Genomic DNA, 24,989 nt, shown 5'->3' on the forward strand with positions numbered 1-24,989 from the left:
TTAGGAGACGGAGACTGAGACCCAATGATGGGGAACTCCTCAACCTTGGGACTCAGCCATCGAATCAACTAATTTTGCATGGTCTTTTTTCCCACTCATACTTTTCATTTCAGTTTCTTCACCAATCCCTTCTACTATCCACCTCCTAAGGTGTGAGAGCCGTGCTGAAAGGATGAAAGGCTGACTTTGTGCCAGTCCTGAACGGCCTGAGGGAGCCATGGGCACGGTATTCCCCTGCTTTAGTTGTCTAGCCCTTACCCCTCAAGCGACCCTGAGAGGTGGACCGTTTCTCTCCCCAACATACTCCAGGCTTATAATGGCCAACAATGAATAACCATTAACCATTAACCATACCAGTATTAGAGGCAATTGCCTCTTCATCAAATAGCTCCACCAATTCAAACTCGCCCGATTCCCTGACCCCAGGCTTTCCTTTGACCACGGCTCTGAACACTACAACTAATACCCCCTCCTCAATGTCAAATAGTACAGTATCCACCCTAATCAACACCCCAGGAGACATTTCTACTCTCCCAACATGCTCAACTTCAACAACTATACCCCCACAACCTTCTTCATCAACTACCCCATCCTCCCTTATTACTACCTTACAACCTTATTGTCCACCTCCCCATAACACTACCTCCCTCAACACTACTCCCTCTTCCACACGCCCCCGTCCTTCTACTACCCCCATCTCTACAAAATTCTTAAATACTCTATTTAGCCCAGCCAAATGGGACCGATTTTTCGTGATCCCTCCCACAGCTTCTCACACTTTCTGCTTTGACAACCTGTTTTCATTCCTCAAATGCATATACATCCTTCACTTGCTCTAACCCCTATACATTACCTTACCCGACCTTAACCCATTTACTCGTCAATTCCTTTGCCCAACTTTGACAACTAATCACTAACTCAACCGCCCTTCACTACCATTTACTATAGTGCTACATGACCTTAGATGTCTAGCACATTTATTTGCTTTTAACCATTAACCATTCTACTATCCACCTCCTAAGGTATGAGAGCCGTGCTGAAAGGATGAAAGGCTGACTTTGTGTCAGTCCTGAACGGCCCGAGGGAACCATGGGCACGGTATTCCCCTGCCATACCTGGCCCTTACCCCTCAAGGGGACCCTGAGGGGTGGACTATTTTTTTTTTTTCCCAACATACTCCAGGCTTATCACGGCCAATAATGAAATTGTAACCCCACTTTTAGGGGCAATGAGGCTTGCCCCTTTATCAAATAGCCCCAATCCCGGCTCTCCTTTGACCACGGCTCCGAACACTGCAACAACTACCCCCTCATCAATGTATACTAGTACAGTATCAACCCTAATCAACAACCAACCCCCAGGAGACATTTCTACTCTCCCAACATGCTCAACTTCAACACCTTTACTCCCACAACCTTCTTCATCAACCACCCCATCTCCCCTTATTACTACCTTACAACCTTATTGCCCACCTCCCCATAACACTACCTCCCTCAACACTACTCCCTCCTCCACACGTCCCCGCACTTCTACTACCCCCACCTCTACAAAAATCCTAAATACTCTATTTAGCCCAGCCAAATGGGGTCGATTTTTCGTGATCCCTCCCACAGCTCCCTATTCTAAAAACACCTTCCTCTTCCAGCAATGCCCCCAAAAACAAGTAGGCAAAGTCTCTCTCCGTAGCCGACCCGACTACTCCCGTCTCGTCACAGTAACAACTGAAAACCAAGCAATAGCATTAACAAAACTAACTGATCTATGTGGTAATCCCATCCCTACAGAACCTCATCCAACCCTCAATACTTGCACCGGAACTGTCTCTATCTCCCCAACAGATTGCCCAATCTATGACAAAGAATGGTCAGATTGTGGAGAGGACTTACTCGCCTGTCTCACAGACAAACAAATAGCTGGCGAAATTATATTTCCTCAATTACATCCTCTACATCTATCTCAAATGTTTGGCGTCGGATCCATATACTATCAGGCAAACATCCCCCCCATCCAGCCCCCGTCCTCCATATTCGAGATACCCTCATCTCTGATCCTCCACAAGTCGCTAATGAACTGGGTGATTATTTTAGCCAGGTCTGTAGTGGCTCTCACCTTTCTCCACACTTCTCTTCTATTAAAACCATCAGGGAACGTACCCCCATTATCTTCACCCTATCCTCTGCTGAGTCCTATAATTCTCCCTTTTCTTCCTCTGAACTCAGTGCTGCCCTAAAGCCATCTATGCCTCTGGCACATCCATACCAAATCTCTACCAATTTCTTCAATCTGCAATATCAACCATGGCTTCCGCTTTTCTACCTCCAAATCTTTCTCCATTCTTTTCTCTCGCACACGTGTAGGTCCTCTACCTTCACTCTTCTTATATGACACTCCACTTCAACACCGTTCCTCTGGTAAATTCCTAGGCGTCATTTTTGACTCCAAACTATCCTGGCGAGACCATATTCTTTACATCAAAGAAAAAGCTCGTCGCCGTCTCCGAATTTTACAAACCCTATCCCATTTATCCTGGGGCTCAGATCGCAAAACTCTCCTTCATCTTCATGTCACCTTGATCCTCTCCACTCTCGATTATGGATGCCATATCTACTCCTCTGCCTCAACTTCTCTCCTTGCTCATCTTGATGCAATCCATCACTGTGGTCTTCGCTTAGCCCTAGGTGCCCTCCGCTCCTCTCCAGTTGAGAGCCTGTACACTGAATCAGGCATACCATCTCTCTCTCGACGCCGTGCCCTCCTCTCTCTCCGATGTTATGCTCGATTCCACCAACTTCCCCTCACTAAACTAACTATCCCACGATCCCTACATCCTACCTTTGCTTCTTCTCCACGTTTACCTACTCTTTTCTCCACTCGCATGGATACCCTCCTCTCCCATTCCCCTTTTCCCCATCTCCGACCCCTCCCGTTCTCTGTCCATTCAGTCCCTCCATGGCTTATACCTTGCCCCCATATTTGCTCCTCTGTCTACCCTGACCCACCCAAATCAAATATTCCTCCTGCTGTCCTTCTCACCCATTTCCTTGACCATGCCTCCACTCATTCCTCCAGTATTCCCGTCTACACTGAGGGCTCCAAAACCACCTCCGGTGCTGGTTTTGCAGTAATCTTCCCAACTCGTATTTTCAAATACCCCCTCCCTCCTGAATCCAGTGTCCTTACAACAGAACTGTATGCACTCCTTTTTGCCTTATAACACATATACTCACTCCCCTCTTCCTCTTATACAATTTTTACTGACTCCCGTAACTCATTAACTCTCATAAAGTCAATACACACGACCAACCCCCTTGTTTGTAAGATCCAGAACTGGTTGTTCTACCTGTCCACACGTCATAAAATAATCAAATTTTGCTGGGTACCCAGCCATGTTGGAATCCCCGGCAATGAACAGGCAGATACTCTAGCACGCTACGCTGCTATGTCCACATCAAACCAACCACGTTTCTCACATATCCCAGCCACGGATTATTACCCACACTTTAAGACCTTCTTGTATAATCGATGGCAAACTTTTTGGTCAAGTCTCCACACTAATAAATTACATACTGTAAAACTGTCAATCTCCTCCTGGTCAGCTCCTTTCCATCGGAACAGACGTTGGGAAACGGCTCTCGCCCGCTTACGCATTGGCCACACCCGTCTAACACACTTCTATCTGATGTCACAATCCGATCCAACCCCAATGTCCCTTATGTAATGTTCCTCTTTCGGTCCCACATATTCTATTGTCATGCCCACGTTTTGAAGCAGCCCGTACCTCTATGTTCTCCCACCTACCCTCCCTACATAGACATCCCAACTTATCAGACATCCTTACAGAATCTCACACTTTCTGCTTTGGCAACCTGTTTTCCTTCCTCAAACGCATATATATCCTTCACTTGATCTAACCCTTTACATTACCTCATCCGACCCTAACCCATTCACTCACCAATTCCTTAACCCAGCTTTAACAACTAATCACTAACCCAACCACCCTTCACTAACATTAACTATAGTGCTACATGACCTTAGATGTCTAGCACATTTATTTTGCTATTAACCATTAACCATTAACCATCTACAACATACTTTCAACTTGATTGTTTTGGCCACCACTTGGGCAGAGGCGCTCAAGACGTTCTACAAACTTTGGGTGTGATACCAAAGGGCTAGTACAGTATATATGCAGAATGGGTATTAACCTTACAGAGTACTGGCGCATTCCCCTTCCCTTGGGCAGACTAGTGATGCTATGGGTGCTGTGGCAAAACATTCTGAATGCAGTAACAACTGTAACAGCCGTTTAGGGAACCGAAGTTCTGATTGACAAAGAACTTACAGATAGACTAACAAAAAATAATCTGTAATGACCAAATGTGCTGAAAGGACTACAGTCTGACTTTGTGCCAGTCCTGAACGGCCTGAGGGAGCCATGGGCACGGTATTCCTTTATTAGTTGCCTAGCCCTTACCCCTCAAGGGGACCCTGAGGGGACCCTGACTGTTTCTCTCCCCAACATACTCTGGTCATACCATGGTCAATAATGAAGATGTTATACCCTTGTTAGGGGCAATGAGGCTTACCCCTTCATCAAATAGCCCCACCAACTCAAACTCTCCCGGTTCCCGGACACGAGGCTCTCCTTTGACCACGACTCTCAATGCCTACTAATACATTATCCACCCAAGTCAACACTCAAGCTCCAGGAGACATTTCAACTTCATCACCTCTACCCCCCCAATCTTCTTCATTAGTCACCCCATCCTCCCTTATTACTACTTTACAGCCTTATTGTCCACCTCTCCATAATTATACCTCCCTCAACACTACTCCCTCTTCCACATGCGCCCGCCCTTCTACCACCCCCATCTCTACAAATATCTTAAATACTCTATTTAGCCCAGCCAAATGGGACCGATTTTTCGTGATCCCCCCCACAGCTCCTTACTCTGACAGCACTCTTCTCTTCCAGCAATGTCTCCAAACGCAAGTAGGCAAAGTCTCATTCCGTAGCAGACTCGATCGTCCTCGTCTTCTCACAGTTACATTTAAAAACCAAGCTATAGCATTATCAATTCTAATGGGTCTCTCTGTCAACCCCATTCCTGCAGAACTTCATCCAGCCCTGAACTCAGTGCTGCCTTACAGTCTGAGTTCAGAGGAAGAAAAAGGAGCATTATAAGATTCAGCGGAGGATAGGGTGAAGATAATGGGGGTGCGTTCCCTGATGGTCTTAACAGAAGAGAAGTATTGAGAAAGGTGAGAACCATTACTGACCTGGCTGAAATAGTCACCAGTATATTAGCGACTTGGAGAGGATCAGAGATGAGAGTATCTCGAAAATGGAGGGCTGGGGCTGGATGGAAGGGATGTTTGCCTGATAATTTTTGGATCCGGCACCAAACAGTTGAGATAGATGTAGATGTAATTGAGGAAACATAATTTCGCCAGCTTTTTGGTTTTACTGTTACGGACTATATGACGAAGGCGGATGCTCTTTTAAAGGTGATAAGTGCTATAAGAGCTGACAGTTGATTAGGGAGCATAAGGAGAGGTAAAGGCATGAAAAAGATTGCGTGCGTATGTCAAAGTGTGTAGGGCGATCTGAATTACGAATAATGAGGTCAGTTGTGGAGAGGAAGCGTTCTAGGGATCGGCCACGGTGATACAATCACCCCAAAGGATGTGGCGGAAGTTAAAATCACCAACTATGAGGAAAGGTGGTTTGAGTTGGGAAATTAGAGTTTCAAAAGCATCAAAGTCAATGGGGTGGGAAAGGGAGAAGTAGACTGAAATAGCTGTGATCAACCCGCGAACAAAGATGCGAATAACTGTGCAAGGGATAGTGGTTTGAAAGGGAGGTATGAGATAAGGTTTTTCTGATGGATAAGTATAGACGAGATATAAGGGAGTGTGAGGAAGAGACAAAATGGTAGTTGGGGATTGGTACAGGAGGATGTGTAAGAAAAGTTTCTTGGAGGAATATATTGGATGGGTTATAAGAAGAACGGATATGACGAAGGCCAGGTCTATGAGAACGGAAAACACGAATATTCAATGTAGGAGAGTGTAAAGGGTTTGTGTTTTAGTGATGGTTTCACTATTTAGTTTGTGCATAATTGTACGTATGTGTTGTGCGTAAATGGTGTGTGTGTGTGTGTGTGTGTGTGTGTGTGTGTGTGTGTGTGTGTGTGTGTGTGTGTGTGTGTGTGTGTGAGAGAGGTGTAAGTGTCCCTTTGGTTCGCCTCCACCGTTCGGATGGCAGTTTCGACCCCACCAAAGCCTCATGTCAACCATCGTCGGTGGTTGCCATTCTATGGTTTGCCACTCTACTCCGAGCTCCACACCTGAAGACTTGTAAGTCCACTTAATTTATTTTGTACATATTGTGCGAGTATATATCTATATATTCAATGGTGAATGGTGAAGAATAAAATACGGTGAAGTGCTGTGAAGTGATATAATGAAAATTAAGGCAGAAAACTATTTTAACGGGAACTATATATTACAGCCTCTATTTATGCCGAGTTGCTGATATCTGCAGCCCCTCTATTTGTGGCCGAGTAGCTGATATCTGCAGCCCCTCTATTGGTGCTGAGTAGCTGACAGCTGCAGCCCGCTCTACCAGTGACTATCTTGTGCTATTTCACCCCAGGTGCATGACAGTTTTGGCTCGGATAGTTCGTCCTCCAACACTTCACTGACGGCACTCCTGATAACTCCCGTGTTCTATTCAGTGTATTTGTGATGTATAGTGTGAGCAATATAATTTATAAAAATACTATTGTTTTAATAAGCCCGAGATAATCTATATCCCAGAGGATACCAAAATAAAAGAACCAAAGGTTACTGCTAATAAGATCAATGCAAAGAAACCACGGACAGAGAGCTATACTTTAAGAATTTGTTAGAGAATTTGAAGGGGAAGGAACTAGGGGGTGAGATAAGAATGAGAAGGGTATCAGGAAGTGGAGGATCCGGGGAAGGGCATAGTTGTGACGTAAGGGAGGAGGAAGGAGGTGTGGGGGGAATATCAGTAGGAGGAGGATTGATATCGGCAGTCACTTTGAGTGTGGAGGGAGCGGGAGTTGGGGAATTTGAGGGTGGATGAGGGGTTTCGGTGTCAGTTTGGGGGGAAAGCCCCAAGGAGCCCTGCAGGCGGATTATGGGACTTGCAGCCAGCCAACCTCCTCTATATGGGGCGGTGTCAGTAGGAGAGGCAGAGCCCAACCGGAGTGACTGGCTGAGGTTAAACCTCAGGCGGGCTGTCAGGTTGGGGGCTTGGAACGTCCGTTCCCTGCGACAGGACGATCGGTTACCACTACTGTCGAGGGAATTGAAGCAGCTGAGAGTTGAGGTGGCTGCTCTCTCGGGGGTGAGAAGACTTGGCAGTGGCACAATTAGTGTGGGTGGCTACACTTATTACTGGTCGGGCTGCAGCGATGGCCACCATCTCCAGGAGGTAGCCATAGCCATAGAGTTCAACCCTCGGTAGTAGAGGTCACTCAAGTCGATGAGCGTATTATGGTATTTAGATTGAAGCTTTCACTTTGCTTCATGTCTCTTAATGCTGTATACGCTCCTACGGATGTATATAAACTTGAGGTGAAGAGATGTTATATGCCAAAATTGCATCTGTGGCAGACAGCTGTCCTCAGGAATCCATCTGGTGCGTAGGACTAGGTCACTGTTGAGAAGGGATAATGAACAGTTTATCAGTAATCTTGCAGGAGGTCGAAAGCCATTTCTTAGTAAATGACCTTCGTCCTGCCTACCAAGCCCTGAGAAAGATGAACTCCAAGCCCTTCTCACAGACGACTGCAGTCTGCTCAGCAAGTGGCCAGATAATCTCAGATCCTGATGGGGTGCGTGTGCGTTGGGCTGAGTATTTTGAGCAGTTGTATAAGTTGATCCACCAACAGTTAACATGGATGCGGGTAATGAGATTCCTCTGCCAGACCCACCCATCAGCGAGGATCCACCCTCCCTGACTGAAGTCAGGGGGGCGATCTCCAAGCTGAATAGCGGTAAAGCAGCAGGTGTTTGTGGCATCCCAGCTGAATTGTTAAAGGCTGGTGGAGAACCTATGGCAAGGGGCTTGCATGCAGTCCTGTCTGCCATCTGGCAGACTGGTACCTTTCCCCCTGACCTACTGAGGGGTGTGGTCATCCCTCTCTGGAAGGGGAAAGGGGATCGCTGGGACTGCAGCAATCACCAAGGCATTACACTATTCAGTATACCAGGCAAGGTACTCGTACACATCCTTCTGAGACAGGGAGATCCTGAGGCTAAGAGGAATTCCAACAAGGATTGTTTAATTAATAGCAAACCTGTACACAGGCACTGAAAGTGCTGTAAAGTGTGGTGGGGGCCTGTCGAGCTTCTTCTCTGTTAGTTCTGGCGTGAGGCAGGGCTGTGTTCTTGCACCAACACTTTTCAACACTTGCATGGATTGGATACTGGGTAGAGCTACTGTCCAAAGTCACTGTGGAGCAACTCTGGGCAATATCAAGGTTACGGACCTTGACTTTGCTGATGATGTTGCCATTCTATCTGAATCTCTGGAAACCCTAGTAGCGGCTCTTTAGGCATTTAGCAATGAAGCAAAGCCCCTGGGGCTAGAGGTCTCCTGGACCAAGATCCAGGATTTTGGGGGTCTACTAGTTGACCCTGTGCAGTCGGTATGTGCTTGTGGTGAAAACATCGAAGTTACAGAGAGTTTCATATACCTCGATAGTGCAGTTCACAACTCTGAGCTGTCAGACCAGGAAGTCAGTAGACGGATTGACCTGGCAGCAGGGGTCATGAAATCTCTCGAGAAGAGTATTTGGAGATGTCGGTACCTGTGCGGAAGGACCAAGCTACGTGTTTTCAAGGCCCTGATACTGCCAGTTTTACTATATGGTAGTGAAACTTGGACGCTATCTTGTGCTCTGGAATCACGTCTTGATGCCTTTTTGAAACAGATCCTTGCGCCGGAAAATGGGGTACAGTTGGCGGGACCATGTGTTCAACCAATGGCTGTACTGTGAGACCAGTACAGGACCTGTTACTTGCACAATCCATGATCGCCAACTCAGGCTATATGGCCACTTGGCTCGATTCCCGCAGGATGACCCTGCCCACCAGGCTGTCTCTATCCGTGACAACCCTGGGTGGAGGAGGCCTGTGGGATGACCGAGAAGGTCGTGGCTTGGGCAGATCGATCAAACCTGTCGTGAGGAACTAGAGATGGGCTGGGCTCCTGCCTGGCGGCTCGCCATGAGGGACCTTCGTAGGTGGAAGCAAAGGGTGGATGCGGCATGGCGCCCCTGCCGGCGTTATCTCCCAAATGATGATGATAATTCTAAGAATGAAAAGTGTGTAGATCCTAGGTGAAATTTTTCAATGATTTGGTTATTATAAATATTATTATTTGTTATTAGACTCGGGCAGAGAGAGAATGAGAAAAAGAGAGAACGATATATATATATATGTGTGTGTGTGTGTGTGTATGTGTGTGTGTGTAAATAGAGAGAGAGAGAGAGCGAGTAGAAAATACAGAGAGAGAAGGAGAAAGAGAAAAGTTACTCTTCAGTGCAAAGTAATATTGCATAATCTTATCTTCATAATCTGAATATTTTTTCCTTGCTAACCTTCTAAGACGTATTTATAACAGTTTATTCTGCCGAAAACAACGTTAGTCACCACGTGATTCGACAAAAGCCAACGTATCAACTTTTCGCAAAATTTTGTTGATATCTGTTAACATTTTTTTTTTCACTCATGAAGTTACTTAAAAGATTACATTAGTTTTTTGTTTTTTTAATATTTGCTCTCTTTTATACTAACTATTAATATGAACTGATAGATCTCTGATCGCAGATTCACGTCCATGTTTTAAACATGCGCCGGAAAAATAGGTAGGGAAATACACACACACATACCTATATATATGTGTGTGTGTATTGTGTGTGTGTATGTGTGTGTGCATGTATACATGCATATATACATATATATATTATATACATATATATAATATACATATATACATACAAAATATGTTTATATATGTGTGTATATCTCTGTGTACGTTATTACTATTACAATAGTCATTATGTGGCAAGACCACCAGACCCAACATAACGGATCATTCACAATCAGCAGTCATTACGGACGTTTGATCGAGAGACATGATACAAACACACTTTACGTACGTTATGAAGGAGTCCACGCCAGAGTGGAATTTTCCGCGTGTGTTATGGACGGAGCCCTTGGTCGACCATGCTGGGTCAGAGCCGCTCTATGAGGCGCCTCCAGAGTTTCCCGGAAATGCTCCCAAGTTACGGGAGCCTATTACGGTTCTCATTTATCCGTACGTGAAAGCGCACTCCAGGAACACTTGCTTCTCCTCCGCCTCCAACGCTGTGCCTTCGCCGTGAGAGTTGGATTTCAGGGAACAATGCGTTGAAGAGCTCATGCAAGTTGTGAAAGTCCGGCAAGGTTCTGGTGCAAGAAAAACTTCAGTCGCTTTTGATGGGTTAATATAGCAATAATAGAAAATGCGATGCAAAGAAAGTATAAGGTTAATCACCATATTCACATACGAATATATATATATATATATATATATATACACAAATGCATATCTTATCTTATCGATGTGTAGTGCCTTCAGGCGTTGGCGACCCTGGATTAACACACCTCTCTATCACTTGTCATTTGCAGTAAATGTGCAACTTGCTTCCACCTCCTCCTGTTCCTATTCCATCCATATACTTCTCCCTTTGCCTTCCTCTTGCTCTGCTACCTGAGATTCCTCTTGCTAAGCTTAGGTTCTCTATCTCTCTCTTTACGTGTCCTCATCTGTCTTACAAATACATATTTCTTTCCATCTCTATACTTCTTTCACTTAACAGTGTGAAAATCGCATTTCTCTGTCCTTTTCTTTCCGGGAAGCCATATTCCTCTTCTGCTTTCTCCCTTTTTATCTTTCTTCATATTCTCGTTCTTAGAAAATTGATAAAGACAGGCTTTAGGCTCCGCCCCCAGGCATGACGTCAGAGACTACTTTCTTACCTTTTTAGTTTCGAGTTTCAGTTATTTTCTCTCAGTCAGTCAAAAGCAGAGAAACACGAAAGGTAAACAGACAGTTAGAGTGAGGATTTTGGAAGGATTTCGGAAAAGGAGAAAAGAAGAGAAAACAAAATCAGAAAAAAATAAAATAACAGAAGTGAACAAGTGAGACATTTAGAATAACTCTCCCGTCGAAGAGATAACATTTTTAAAGAATAAAAGGTATGATTTACTTTTTTCTGCTTAATTATGATTTTTGAATTATTATTTGTGCTTTTATTTATTATTAAATCTGGGAGTGAAAAGCGTGTTCATACAAGGTAAATATAATCAAGTTCTTTTTTTTTTTTATACTGTATTTTGATGATTTGGTTAATATGAATATTACTTATTATGAGACATGGAGAGAGAGAGAGAGACTGAGAGAAAGAGTGAGCGAGAGCACGTTTATATATGTATATACACATATACACGTGCTCTATATATACATATATGTACATATATATACATATATATGTATATATGTGTATATATATATATAAATATATATTATATACATACACACACACACACACACACATATATATATATATATATATATATATATATATATATATATATGTGTGTGTGTGTGTGTGCGTGTGTTTGTGTGTATGTGTACATATGTATATGTACGTGTGTGTGTATATATATATATATATATATATATATATATGTGTGTGTGTGTATATACAGAGAGAGAGAGAAGAAGAAGAAGAAAAAGAACTCTTCAGCTGCAAAGTATGAGTAATGCATAATCTTATCTTCATTATCAGAATTTTTTCCTCGAACTAACCTGTCAAGACATATTTATATCAACTGATTCTGCATAAAACGACGTCAGTTAATCACATGATTCTTTATAATCTGTATTTTTTTCGTTCACGAAGTTACTGATAAAATTACTTTTTTTTATATTTCCTTCATTTTATACCAAGTAGTAATGTGCATTGATAGATTTATGATTGTAGATTCGCGTCCGTGTTTTACACATGGAATAGATAAATGCACACAAACACAAACACACACACACACAAACACACACACACACACACACACACACACACCTATTTATATACACATAGTTAAATAGATAGACAGATAGATAGATTTTGGACCTTGGAGAATAAAATTGTTTTCTTGTTCTCTTATCTTTTTCGTTATTATTATTATTTATTTATTCCCTCGTTATTAAGTCTGGGAATGTAAAGGGTGTTTACGCTAGTTGAACATAATTATTTTTTGTACTGTATTTTACCGGTTATTATGAATGATATTATCTATGATCAGACACGGAAAGAGAGAGAATACACACACAAACGCACACACACGCCAAAAATAAATAAATAAATAAATAAATAATATGTTTTTATATATAAACTGCTCAAATCAACTAGGGAACACTTGTATTTCATTTCAAAACTCAATGTCGAATGTACAAATGTTGCAATTTTGTACTGAAACTAAATTCCCAATGTTCCCTGAACAACAGATCGTCAAACTGGCCAAGAATAACAAAAGTTAAGCCTTGGAGGACCGAATTACGAAATGATGTTGAAAAACAAAGTGACTGTAGAGAGAAATGGCAATGGAAGAAATTATGAATTTGCAGAACAGCACATTGCACAGCCACTTTAGTAGTGGGTATGTCATCCACGCGCCTGTCTGCACTCTCGACAACGTCGTGGCATGCTCCTGGTGATGCATAATGTCCCAGAGGTGCTCGATGGGGTTCAGGTCCGGAGAACGTGAGGGCCAGTCCACAGCATTGATGCCCTCTTCCTCCAGAAACTGGCGGCACACTCTGGACACATGAGGTCGGGCATTGTCCTGTACCAGAAGAAATCCGGGGCCCACTGCACCGGCGTAGGGTCGAACAATGGGTCTGAGGATTTCATCTCTATACCTAACAGCTGTCAGGGTACCTTGAGTAAGCACTTGAAGGTCTGTGCGACCCTCCAGAGATATGCCTCCCCAGACCATAACCGAACCACCACCGAATGAGTCATGCTGAACGATGTTGCATTCCGCATATCGCTCTCCACGTCGTCTCCAGACTCGGTCACGTCTGTCACATGCACTTAAAGTGAACCTGCTTTCATCCGTGAACAGTACTGGGCGTCAGTGGCGAACTTGCCAATTCTGGTGGTCCCTGCCCGAAGGCCAGTCGGGCTGCACGGTGCTGGGCGGTGAGAACCGGCCCAACCAACGGCCGCCTGGCCCTCATGCCATCCTCGTGGAGTCTGTTTCTGACAGTCTGTTCAGAATTGCGTTCTCCAGTGGCCTGCTTAAAGTCTCCTTGAAGGGACCTAACAGTGCTTCTCCTGGACCGCATCGCAGATATACAGAGAAATCTGTCCTGTTGTTGGGTGGTGGCCCTTATTCGGCCTTGTCCAGGCCTCCTGGAGCACTGGCCGGTCTCTCGAAAGTGACTCCACGCACGGGAGATGACATTGGGACACTCTGAACCTTCTGGCCACCTGACGTACAGATGACCCATCCTCCATCCTCCAGGTAACGCATTAACCTTGCAATATAGTCAAAAGGATCAGAAAATCCTTAACCAAGAAAGAAATAACGATTCGGCAAGTCAGGAGCACAAAATCGTCGTGGCTACCACTAGCTCACTCCAGATTTGGGGGTTGGCTCGCTTTTGACAATCCTGTCTAGACCTATCTTACTGCAATTGGGTCAAAGGCAGTGAAATTGATTCACAGGTCGCTAAGGTTGCAAACTAGCTGGGTGGAAAACTCCAATGCGCCAAAATATGGGTGTCATATCCCCAAAATAAAGTGTTCCCTTAATTGTTTTGAGTAGTGTATATATATATATATATATATACAGTATATATATATATATATATATATATATATGTATATATGTATATACGTATATATGTATATATATGGTAAGAAACGAGGCACCTTAGTAATGTGAATTGGTGAATCGGCATTGCTTACTTGACGTACAATTAGGATGTATTTCGTCTGCTCTCGCAACGAACGAAAATTGGAAGTGATTTTGATTCGAGCGATTATTGGCTCTCTTTTTCTTCTCTCTTTCACCCCGATTTTTCTTTTATCTTCGCTTTATTTTAACTTAACGACTTTTGTGTGTGTTGATGGAAATTTGGTCTGGATTCAGGGGGAAATGAGTCTCCTGACTTGATTTTTTATTATTATTATTATTATTATTAACCCGCTAAGACGTGGGCAAGATTTTTTTCCCTGAGTGTAATGAGCACAAAGGATGTGAAGGATTACAGGGACTACAGTGCGAGGAATAAATACCTAGAGTCTTTCGTGCACTGAGATATAGGCTAATTTGTGGTGCACATGTAAACAGAAATAGCTTAGTTCCTTAAAGGTTTTAGGGGAAAAAATAATTGCACAAATGGTACAAATTTGAAGACCGTGCTCGATCGATGTGCACATTGTAGAAAGCAGGTACAAATAACTTCTCGCACATCGGTTTTCCTACAGCGTTTTTCATTTTCATTTTCACAGGCCGCCAGAAGCTACCATGGAGGACACCATCAGCGGAGGGAGCCAGCTCGACGAGCCAAGGGGAACCAATGGCCAAGTGGGCGACAGCGGCAGCAGTGAGACCGACGCCGGGGGAATGGGGCAGACGTGAGTGATCAGCTGATTTTGGCCGGTGCTCTTGTTGATGCTGGCCATGTCATGTTTGTTGTGGCGATGTCGAAGTGACAATGAAGATATCATATTAATGTTAACATCATTACCATTACTATTAGTACTACTGTTGTTTTTATCACTATTATCATCTTTATCCATATTCCATCATCATTATCAGTCTTGCCATCATGAACAATTATTACCATCTTTTTCCAGTTGGGTTAGGGAGAAATTGGTTTAGCCAAACTCTATACAAATGAAGAAGTGTTTTTTGCTCTTTCTAACCTCATGTTCACTTCCTAGGGGTGTGGGTGGCGTGCCTGAAGGCTTTGCGAGAATGTCAGTAGACCGTGATGCTGTGTGCTACAACATGAGCCACAAGCAGCGCGGCCACTGCGTCATCTTCAACCACCGCCACTTCGACCAGCACACAGGCCTTGGGGTGAGAACACAGAGCAAGGTCTTTGGGATGGAAGATGTTATTAGTACTTGCTCTGATTGTTCATTCTTATATTTTTATTATCATGTATTAATTTTAGTTTTTACATTGTGATTCATTTCTTAAGTAATTAAATGACTCTCGACCCTATTTCAGGAGAGGAATGGCACAGACCGTGACCGTGACCAGGCACAGGAACTCTTCAAGAACCTAGGGTTCCAAGTGACTGTCTACAACGACCTCACTGTGAAAGAGGTCAAGAAGAAAATAAAGGGCAGTAAGTATCCAAGAAGCTCGTTGAAGGCTGAGAGTGCAGGGTCTAGTGGGTCTTTGAGACTAGCTTCGAGGATCTATGACTATAGGGTTCTCGCTGTGACTGGGCTCGCAAATTTCAAAAGTGTGGATTCGCGAGTCCTTGAGTCTTGATCTGTGTCAAAATAAGGTACTGTATAAATGAACTGTTAACTATTGTATCAGTAATTTATTTACTCTGATTACATTTTTCTCACAAAGTGAAATATTTTATCAGTTTTAGAACACAGATGGAAAGTGGACACACACGCACACACATACACACTCAAACACACACACACACATGCACCCAAATGCATATGATACATGTATCTATATTTATGTCTTTTTGCTATTAGAGATGGGCTATTAGAAATGTTTTTTTAATCCAGAACAAAGATTTCCTTTGACATGGCTGCTGCATGCTATTAGTGCATCATCACACGGTAGTGCACTGTCATTATTCCTAAGCTATTGTTAGATGCAACAAAATAAGAATAGAGTGAATTAATATGAAAGTGATGTGAAAATTATTTAGATAATGTTTCAATCCATTGGTAGGAAGAGACGTTTGTAATAAGGATTTTTTGTTCTTATTCTGATGAGAAAGGAGACTTTGAGCATGTCCCAGATGATGGGATTTTACCCCTGAATGATTTTAGTGAGTAAATCATAAAACAATTAAAAACAAAACTAACAAGACTTTATTCATATCTCATTTTTCTCTCTCTGCTTCATCCTCTTTCACACACTTACTTTTTACTTATTTTGTTTTGCTTTGTCTTTTCCTTCCTGCCCCGATAGTCGCTGTCGACGTAAACCACTCGGAATGCGATGCGCTGGCAGTGGTGTTCATGTCACACGGGGAGAAGAATGTTCTTTGGGGCCGTGATGACACATTTAAATCCGATTACCTGTTTGAAAATTTCAAAGCCGACCGGTGCCCTACCCTCGCCGGAAAGCCGAAGCTCTTCTTCATCCAGGTGAGGCCTTCGGGGTAAAACGGGAGGGGGGAGCTGGGAGGAGGGCTTGGGGCCGGGAATAGCTCATGCTGTTTGCATGAGCTAGCCTTGAGGAATCTCTCCCTCTCTCCTTCCCTCCCTCTCCGTTTCCCTTCCCCCCCTGTTTATCTTTCTCTTTCAATCATTCTATCACTAACTCATTCACTTACCTACATAGATATGCCCTCTGTCCACATTTTGAAAGCGCGCAGTAGTTCTCGAACGTATGCCAATCAAAAATAGACGAAGAACTCTGAAAACGCACACTACAGAAATGAAGGAGACGAACAATGAACGGGAATTGAACGCTGGTAAAACGTCTCCATCTTTTGAAATTGCAACGTGGGACTATCTGTTCTATAATTTCACTAAATTGGAACTTCAAAAACACTGTCGTAATATGGGCTTAATGAAGATTTGGCTGACGAAGGACAAACTAGTTGATAGGATACTCAATGCTCAACAGTCAGCTAGTGATCCGCGAGCAGAGGAATCGCGCGACCCGCTACAAATCCTTCAGCTTGAACTTCGAGAGCTCAGATAGAAAATTGTCAAAAAAGATTTTGAAATAGAAGAGCTAAACAGCATGATCCAAAGTGCTTACGTGACCATTAACAGACTAAACGATCGTGTGTCAACGCTGGAAGAGCAAATGAGGACGGATCACTGCCGCTACCGGATTACCTCAGTCCCCCCTGCCAGCCCCTGAGAAGACCCTGCTCCTCTGCGATACGAATCGTAGTGACGTCAGGCCATCGGAGCTTGGGAAAGACTCCTCCATCAGAACCATCCAGGGAGCAGCCATGGACCTTCTGAGATGCTGGGTCAACGAAAAAGCTCGATTGGACTCCTGCAAAAGACATCGTCTACTGTGGGATCCACGAATTGATAGATGGCGGAAGTCCTGCTGTCATCTTGGATATATCAGGATCATTCATTTTGGATTTGGAGAAAAAGAAATGAGGAAATGGAAACATTTGTATGCGAGCTAGTGCCAACTCTGAGTTTAGACGAATATCCTGATAAGATCAACCAATTTAACGTCAAATTAAAAGAATGGAGTACACATAATAGGATCCGAATAATGCAGCAGTGTAAATATTTTCGTTTAGCTGATAACTAGAATCACACAAAGAGAAATCACATGCCTTCCCAAAATACCCTCAATTGTTATATTAACCGAGACGTCTCGCATGGCTCCTGAAAACAGAAGGAGGCATGGTCTGTGCACCAACATGAGGGATGAAATGAGCAGAGCATCGTCATAACGTACCAAATGTTAACTTTAGGGCTAATAAACAGTCGCGTGAGTTTAGGAGTCGTCAGCCAAGCAGCCATCGCCACGGAGGCGATGGCTGTCAGATTTTTCAAATGCTGGCAAAGATGCTTATGATAAGTCACAAGTGAATCTAAACTCACAAATTACTGAAGCTGCTGACGAAAGAATCAATACTTCAAATGAAAGTCCCAATAACAGCTTTAGATTTGATCCTGTGGACTGCAACGCTATCATTTTAACTGTGAAAGATATATCAATTTCTAATTCCTCTGGTTCTGATGGGATTCCATTTTGATTCATAAGAGAAGTTTTGCCAGCTATTGCATCTTTTATTATGATTATTGTAAACACTTCTATTGTTACCAACATATTTCCTAACGTATGGAAAATCCCTCACGTCATTGGTGAGTTGACATCGAGGATGTCAGCAGCTTTACTGCCAATATTTTCAAAAAATATAAGAGAAAATTGCAATCAATCAGCTAATGTCCTTATTAGAGTCAAACAGACTTTTTTGCAGATAACATGGATTTCGACAAAGGCCTTCTACGGAAACTGCTCTTCTAAAAGTAACCAATACAATGTATAGTAATATTGACAGAAAGAATATCTCACTGCTTCTACTTCTAGACCTTTCTAAAACTTTTTGGCAGTGTAAACCACTACATCCTTATAAAGAAAGGTATGAAACTAAACAGAGATCGTCGTGTCTTCTCAAAGTAATGTTTCCCTTGGTGTTCCTCAGGGACCCATGCTAGGTTCGATTCGGTTTTCAATTTACGTGAATGATTTATCTGTAAGTTTACCAGTTTGTTTTGTAGAGGTATGCCGATGATACTCAATTACTTCTTTCTGGAAATACCGGCTGCATCTCGGAATTAATTGAAAGAGCAAAGAATATATTATTAACTGCGAAATTATACTTTTAACCCATTCGTGACGGAGAAAATGAACAAAAAATGGGGAAAATGCTGTGCTCATTTTTTTTTTTTTTTTGTGAAATGTGTCTAAACATAGATGGCTCTGCCTTACCTGATTTCACCTTTCCTTGAATTGGCGGGAAAATTTATTTTTTTACTAGTGCTATGAATATCGATGGTGTTATTTTTATTATAAACATTATAATCACTATAATGTTATAAACAATAGTAATAGCAAAATAAGATAACGCAAAATATTTTCGTGTAGCAAAAAACAATTAAACAAGTAAACTCACAGTGGGCATGTCACGTATCCGTGCCATGCCCGTGGCGAATGGGTTAAAAGAAAGCTTATTACAAAACGAAAAGAAAACTCAGTGTATATGTATTGGTTCACGACATTGTATTTATCAAATTACAGGATGATTTTGTTATATATTTTAATAGAAGTCATATATACAAGTACTGTTGTTAAAAAAAACTTGAGAGTGTATGTGGATCAACATGTGGTTTTTAACGTACATGTAGATGAAAAGTAATGAATGTAGATGAAAAGTAATGGAAACACTTATCTATCTCAACAGAATAGGAAACTGCTTTGAAACCCAGACACGAATTATTATTGTGCAGTCACTAGTACAAAGCATTATTAACTACTGTTCAAGAGTGTGGGGGGTCATAAATACATTTAAAATAGAATGGTTAAGAGTAGATAAATGTCTATATAACTTGGGCATTTTGGTTTTTAATATCTCAAAGAATCAATTACCTGACTGGCTATTTGTTTGTTCAACGGACCTATACTAATTCCGGAATGAAAATGTTGACGGTGAGAGGCCCGTTAATCTGGAATAATATTCCACATGAGGTCAGGGACTCAAGCTCCATTTCTGCTTTTGAAGACAGGTTAAAGAAGTATCTTTTCCGTAAACGGAACTGATTCTTGCTGTGATACGCCACTTGTCAATTTCAAGTGTATACGTTTTACTGTGATGATTCACGTTGCTTTAATGTTATTAATATAACTCTGTATAATTTTATGTCCTAGTACGATATTTGTTTTATAGTGATAGGATAAAAATATAATGTATAATGTCCACAGAATATCTGTAGTTTATGCATAATAAAATCATATTGTAAACCAATGTCATGAATAACCAATGTAATTCGGAAAAAAAAAATTATTATTATATTTATTATACACACCCACCCTCTCTCTCTCTCTCCCTCCCTCCCTCTCTCCCTCTCTCTCTCAGTACCCCTCTCTCTCTCTCTCTCTCTCTCTCTGTACCCCTCTCTCTATCTCTTTGTGTGTGTGTGTGTGTGTACCCCCCCCCCCCTCTCTCTGTCTCTGTCTCTCTGTCTCTCTCTCTCTCTATCTGTGCCTCTCTCTCTCTCTGTGCCTCTCTGTGTGTGTGTGTGTGTGTGCCTCTCTCTCTCTCTGTACCCCATATCTCTCTCTCTCTCTCTATAACCCCCCCTCTCTCTCTCTGTGCCTCACTCTCTTTCTCTATGCCTCTCTCTCTCTGTCTCTCTGTGCCTCTCTCTCTCTCTCTGTGCCTCTCACTCTCTCTCTCTCTCACTGTGTGCCTCTCTCTCTCTCTGTTTGTGCGTGTGCATGTGCCCCCCCCCCCCTTTTATCTCTCTCTCTCTCTCTCTTTCTGTTTGTGTGTGTATGTGACTCGGTCTGCCTCTGTCTGCCTATCTGTCTGTGCCACTCTCTCACCTCCTAGATTATACATTCTATCATTTAAAAAAATATCCTGTATGTCACGTACATTAACTGTCCACCATCTTGCACAGGAGTTGAGAATGGGAAATGCGAACTCGCCACCTCAACAAAAACTAGATTCTAACCCCCCCCCCCCCCATATATGTGTGTGTGTGTGCATATATACATGTATAAATATGTATATATATGTATATATATGTACACATCCATCCACCCAGCTCTTCATCTCTCCCTTTGCCACCCAAAGGCATGCCGTGGTGAGAAATTGGACGCAGGCACGACCCTCCAGCGGGACGAGCTTGACTCCGGCTGCCAGTCCTCTTATAAGATCCCCAACTCGGCCGACTTCCTGGAGTGCTGGTCCACCATACCTGGTATGTGTGTTTGTGTGTGCATACGTTTGCGTGTGCGTGCGTTTATGTGTGTGTTTTTATATGTATGGATATGGACATGCTTATATGTAGATATACTTGTATATGCATGTACATACCTTTAGTACGTGCATGTCTGTAGAGAATTAGACTGATAGGTAATTATACTCATGTTCTTGTAGTTTTTTTAATCACGATTTTCAAAATTCTACTCACACATGGCGTTTCATCGGACCCTTATTTCTGCCAGGTCACTACTCTTGGCGTAACCCCGCCAATGGCTCGTGGTTCATTCAGTCGCTGGTGAAAGTGCTGACCCAAGACAGTGCGCGCGAGGACCTACTCTCCATGATGACCAGCGTGAACCGAAACTTGACGCTGAACTTCGAGTCCTATTGCCCAAGTGAGGATGTGTATTTGGTTTTGCTTTCCTTCTCTTTTTTGCGGTTTCGCTGTTTGTGAGCATCTTTTGCTTCTAGATATTTTCTGTCTCTTTTTTTTTGCTTTTTTTTTTTTTTTTTTTTTTTTTGGGGGGGGGGGGTAATTTTCCGTGTTTTTTTCCGCCCCTTTTTATTTGTGGCTGTCTTCTTCTCCCTAGACTAGAAAGTTAACATGCCACCTCTGTTCTTCTGTAGTGCCTTTGCAGTAGAATATCTAATAAAATCAATGAAGACTTTGCTCTTAGTATTGAACAGTTCGTGTGGAGGTTTGCCGTAAATAAGCGGCCACTTTGCCGGGCGCGCGAAAACACCCGTGTGGGCTGAGGAGACTCCATGCCTCCCCCGTTCTCTTTCTCGGCTGAAGCATTTTTGCCTTTTGCCATTTTCCAATGTCTTTGTCATTTGATTTGCTTTATGCAGAGGGCTACAGACTGTTTTCCTTCCTTAGACCCCATATCTCTCAAGGTAGTCCATAACTCAGTGCAGTGATGGTAACATTAAGTAACATTATGTTGTCTTTTTTGTAATATTCAATTTTGTGTAACACAACCTGCGCCACTGGTCATGGTGCCCAGGAATAGGATCCAGAGCATGGAAATAGGGTCCTTCCAGTCATGGCCCACGGGTAGTACATTCCACACTCGTTTATCAATGGAAATAATGCAGAAGCCCTTCCTAAACACCAGTCGAATCGCCCTGCAAAAGCTTTGTGCGCTCGTGGCGAGTCTCCCTCGTCCCCTCGACCCGCTGCCAGATGTTCCCATGGCGGCATGTTCGGCATTTTTTTCATGATGTGACGGTCACGTCATCCAGATCGTAGGGTTATCTGTCTTCTTTCCTTTTTTTAATGGTCTATGAGTACGGGAGTGACACTGAATTATATAGGGTAAGGCTAGAGATCTTGTGTTGATAGTTACCTGCTATGATTAATATCAGCTCTGAAGACATTACTGATCAGAATAAATGTTTATTCCTATTCCAGATGAGCAGGACATGCATGGGAAAAAGCAAGCTGCCTACATTATCTCAACCCTGATGCGAAAGGTGTACTTTAATAGTGACTGCTCCCCGGGCGTAGGGAAGTAGGAGGAGGTCTGACGCAATGGTCAGAGATGCAATAGAAGCGGCCACGAGCTGAAGAGGTGCAGGAACTAGAGCTTGGGAGGTGCACTGGCGGCCCCCACTACCAGGGAGGAGCCTATGATTGCTCATTCGCATGTGCTAAGAAACCCTCTTTTATTACATCCACTATATAGTTTTAAGATTTTTCAATTATTTCTTTTCATAAACTGCTTAGAGCAAGTCTGTTTAAGTTTAAATCCCGGGACCTTAACGTGGGAGAAGATACCGCCCTCTACTAATAAGAATATAGCCTTGACCTTTTCTGACGTGAGATTTACCTCGTTTGTGCGTGCTTGCACAAGTCCCGAAAGGTCAGGTCAGGTCAGAGAGCATTGTGTGACCCGGCATTGGAGTAGAGCGACAGTTCTTTATTTTTAATTTCTTTATTATTGTGTTTTTTATTTCTTAATAAGGCCACGTGATCACCTCTGCGGGCTTTAGAAGGTTTTAAGATTTCCTCTGTATTTTAACTTTTGAGGTTTTCTAGTTGTGAATAATATTATCTCTTCAAGTTCGTGTTCTTATAGTTTTAAAGCTCGTGGAATGTCTTATGGTATTTGCATGCTTTACTATGAATAAATGTAATTAAGATTATCTTTCATGTTTCAAGATGTCTCCACATGCAGTCCCTCACTTCAGAAAGGTATTATCAAAATCTAAAGAATCCTAAGTTCAGATTAAGACGGGATGCATCTGGATTAAAATAAATTACAGTAAACTATAGATATGACTTATAGATAAGTTATGATAATAAAGATGGAAAATTGAGATGACATTCTGTGGAATGTATTAGTAGACATACACATATTTATGATTAAGTGTGTATGTATATATATCTGTATCCACATCTTTGTCTATCTATCTATATCCATCTATTAATCTATCTATATGTCTATTTCTTTATTTTCTATTAGATATTTGACTAGATAATTTTAAATTATTTCTCTCTCTATATAGGTGATTAAAGAAATAAATAAAAACACAATGTTCGTTTTAGTAATAACCCTTCTTTCGGTAAAGTATTATATAATCAAGAAAGGTAATTATATAACACTGAAATATTTATGTATACATGTAGGAGATATGTTAACAGCCAAATGCATGTAATAAACAGCCATGTATCAGGAAATCGGGAAAAAGTTTGTAGCAATAATTTCACTAATGATTGCAATAAGCATTTCCTTGCTGATGTTCTCCTGTGTTCCGTCTTGGATGTTCATTAGAGTGGAAATATATGATTGTGTGTGTGTGTGTAAAGGCTCTATATGAACGCCTTTAAACATATGGTTTAGCAGGAGTAGTGAAAGGGACGGTTGGCTTGACCTCTTTTATTTAGAAGCGTAAGCAGCATAGATAATTCACACGGATACAAGTCTTGGTAAGGCTTAGTGCTGGGTATGTGGTCAGCCCGGAGGCCGGGCGCGGACGGCTGGCTCAGCAGCCAGCCCTGACCCGACAGGCTGTCGCCACCTGGGACCGCGTGGGGGCACCACAACCGCCGGCTTGGGCCACGTGGGAGCTATTTATACATGCTTATATTGCTCGGCTACCTACTCACGCCTCGCCCTCGAGGCGTCTGCTGTTTGCCTCAAGGGTGACCCAACCTGGATGGTTCTTGACTTGTAAACACTTTGTTCTTGCATGTGCTGTCCCTGGTGCATCTTCGTGGCTGCTCGTCCCTGTCGCCATCTTCATCTTGGTCCCTGGTAAATCCGTCCGTCCTCGACATCCACACATCCTCGAAGGTCTCGCACAGGTCCTCCTTGACTTCGGATTCGTCCTCGTAGTCCTCGACCAGGCCTAACTCGGCGGCTTACTCGCCCAATGCACATTCCCGCAGATCTCATCCAGGTCCTTTTTGCTCGTATCAACGTCCTCGTTGTCCTCGTCAGGATCACGGGCGTCCGGAGTTGATTTGCGGCATCTAGGCAAGTTCACAGCATTATGGGTCGACTGGTACCTGCTCTGGCGAGTTCCTGGTCCTTCACTGGAGTGATGGGCGTAATTATCCTAGTCTTTCTCGGTTTCAGGCGAACTTCCGGTGACGTTTTCCACAGCGTCCGAAGGTAACCGTTTCTGCAGCAGGGCCTCCTTCAGTACCATGACAGATATCGTGAACAAGATTATACACATAAAGGCCAAGATAGTAAGAGAAAAGAAAGACAACAGAGAAGAGGGGGTGTTAAGCGCCACTAGCCGATTATTTATATCATTTGCAGTTTTTATGGTTGAATTTTCGTTATTTTCGTCTTCTTTTTTTTTTCATTTTGTGTTTTATTTTCACAAAGTTAAGGGAAAAAAAAATAGGAGAGAGAGATGGTAACAGCAATCCGTATGGACCTAGCTTGAACTGCTAACCGTCTCTGATAGACAGGAGGGTAAATAAGGGAAACGACAACGGCATCCGCAAGGATTTACTGGAGCCAACTGTCGTAACGCAGAGAAGAAATGTATGCCCAGTCACACATCACGACTTGACAAACTCGCGGGAGTGCGTGAGAGTGTGTGCGTGTGTGTGTGAGTGTGAGTGACAGTTAATGAGTGAAAGTGACTTCACACAGACCGGACGTGGGTGCCAAACACGGAAAATAACGTTCATTTTACACAAATGCAATAAACTAGCTATAGAAGTAATACAAAATTATTTCAATTACTACAT

General features: G+C 42.8%; 1 protein-coding gene across 2 annotated transcripts; it reads left to right on the plus strand.

Annotated features, from left to right (window-relative positions):
* Positions 1-11,078: 11,078 nt before the first annotated feature.
* On the plus strand, positions 11,079-23,222 carry LOC125039192 (caspase-1-like). 2 transcript variants are annotated; one of them, XM_047632973.1, is made up of 8 exons: positions 11,079-11,378; positions 14,604-14,729; positions 15,039-15,177; positions 15,331-15,451; positions 16,270-16,448; positions 20,645-20,771; positions 21,019-21,171; positions 22,191-23,222. In XM_047632973.1, exons 1-8 carry the CDS (start codon positions 11,308-11,310, stop codon positions 22,292-22,294), a joined length of 1,020 nt encoding a protein of 339 aa, XP_047488929.1. In that variant the 5' UTR covers positions 11,079-11,307; the 3' UTR covers positions 22,295-23,222. The 2 variants fall into 2 exon arrangements, with proteins under 2 accessions (XP_047488929.1, XP_047488930.1); XM_047632974.1 differs by having other exon boundaries at positions 11,080-11,280; positions 22,191-23,219.
* Positions 23,223-24,989: the final 1,767 nt, after the last annotated feature.

This window comes from Penaeus chinensis, chromosome 26, assembly GCF_019202785.1.
Source record: "Penaeus chinensis breed Huanghai No. 1 chromosome 26, ASM1920278v2, whole genome shotgun sequence".
Taxonomy (NCBI): Eukaryota; Metazoa; Arthropoda; class Malacostraca; order Decapoda; family Penaeidae; genus Penaeus; species Penaeus chinensis.

Coding starts and splice junctions, on each gene's coding strand:
- LOC125039192 (XM_047632973.1), top strand. CDS start 11,308: ATGATTTTTGAATTATTATTTGTGCTTTTATTTATTATTAAATCTGGG. Junction 14,730..15,038: donor GCCGGGGGAATGGGGCAGAC/GTGAGTGATCAG, acceptor TTCACTTCCTAG/GGGTGTGGGTGGCGTGCCTG. Junction 21,172..22,190: donor CTTCGAGTCCTATTGCCCAA/GTGAGGATGTGT, acceptor TTCCTATTCCAG/ATGAGCAGGACATGCATGGG.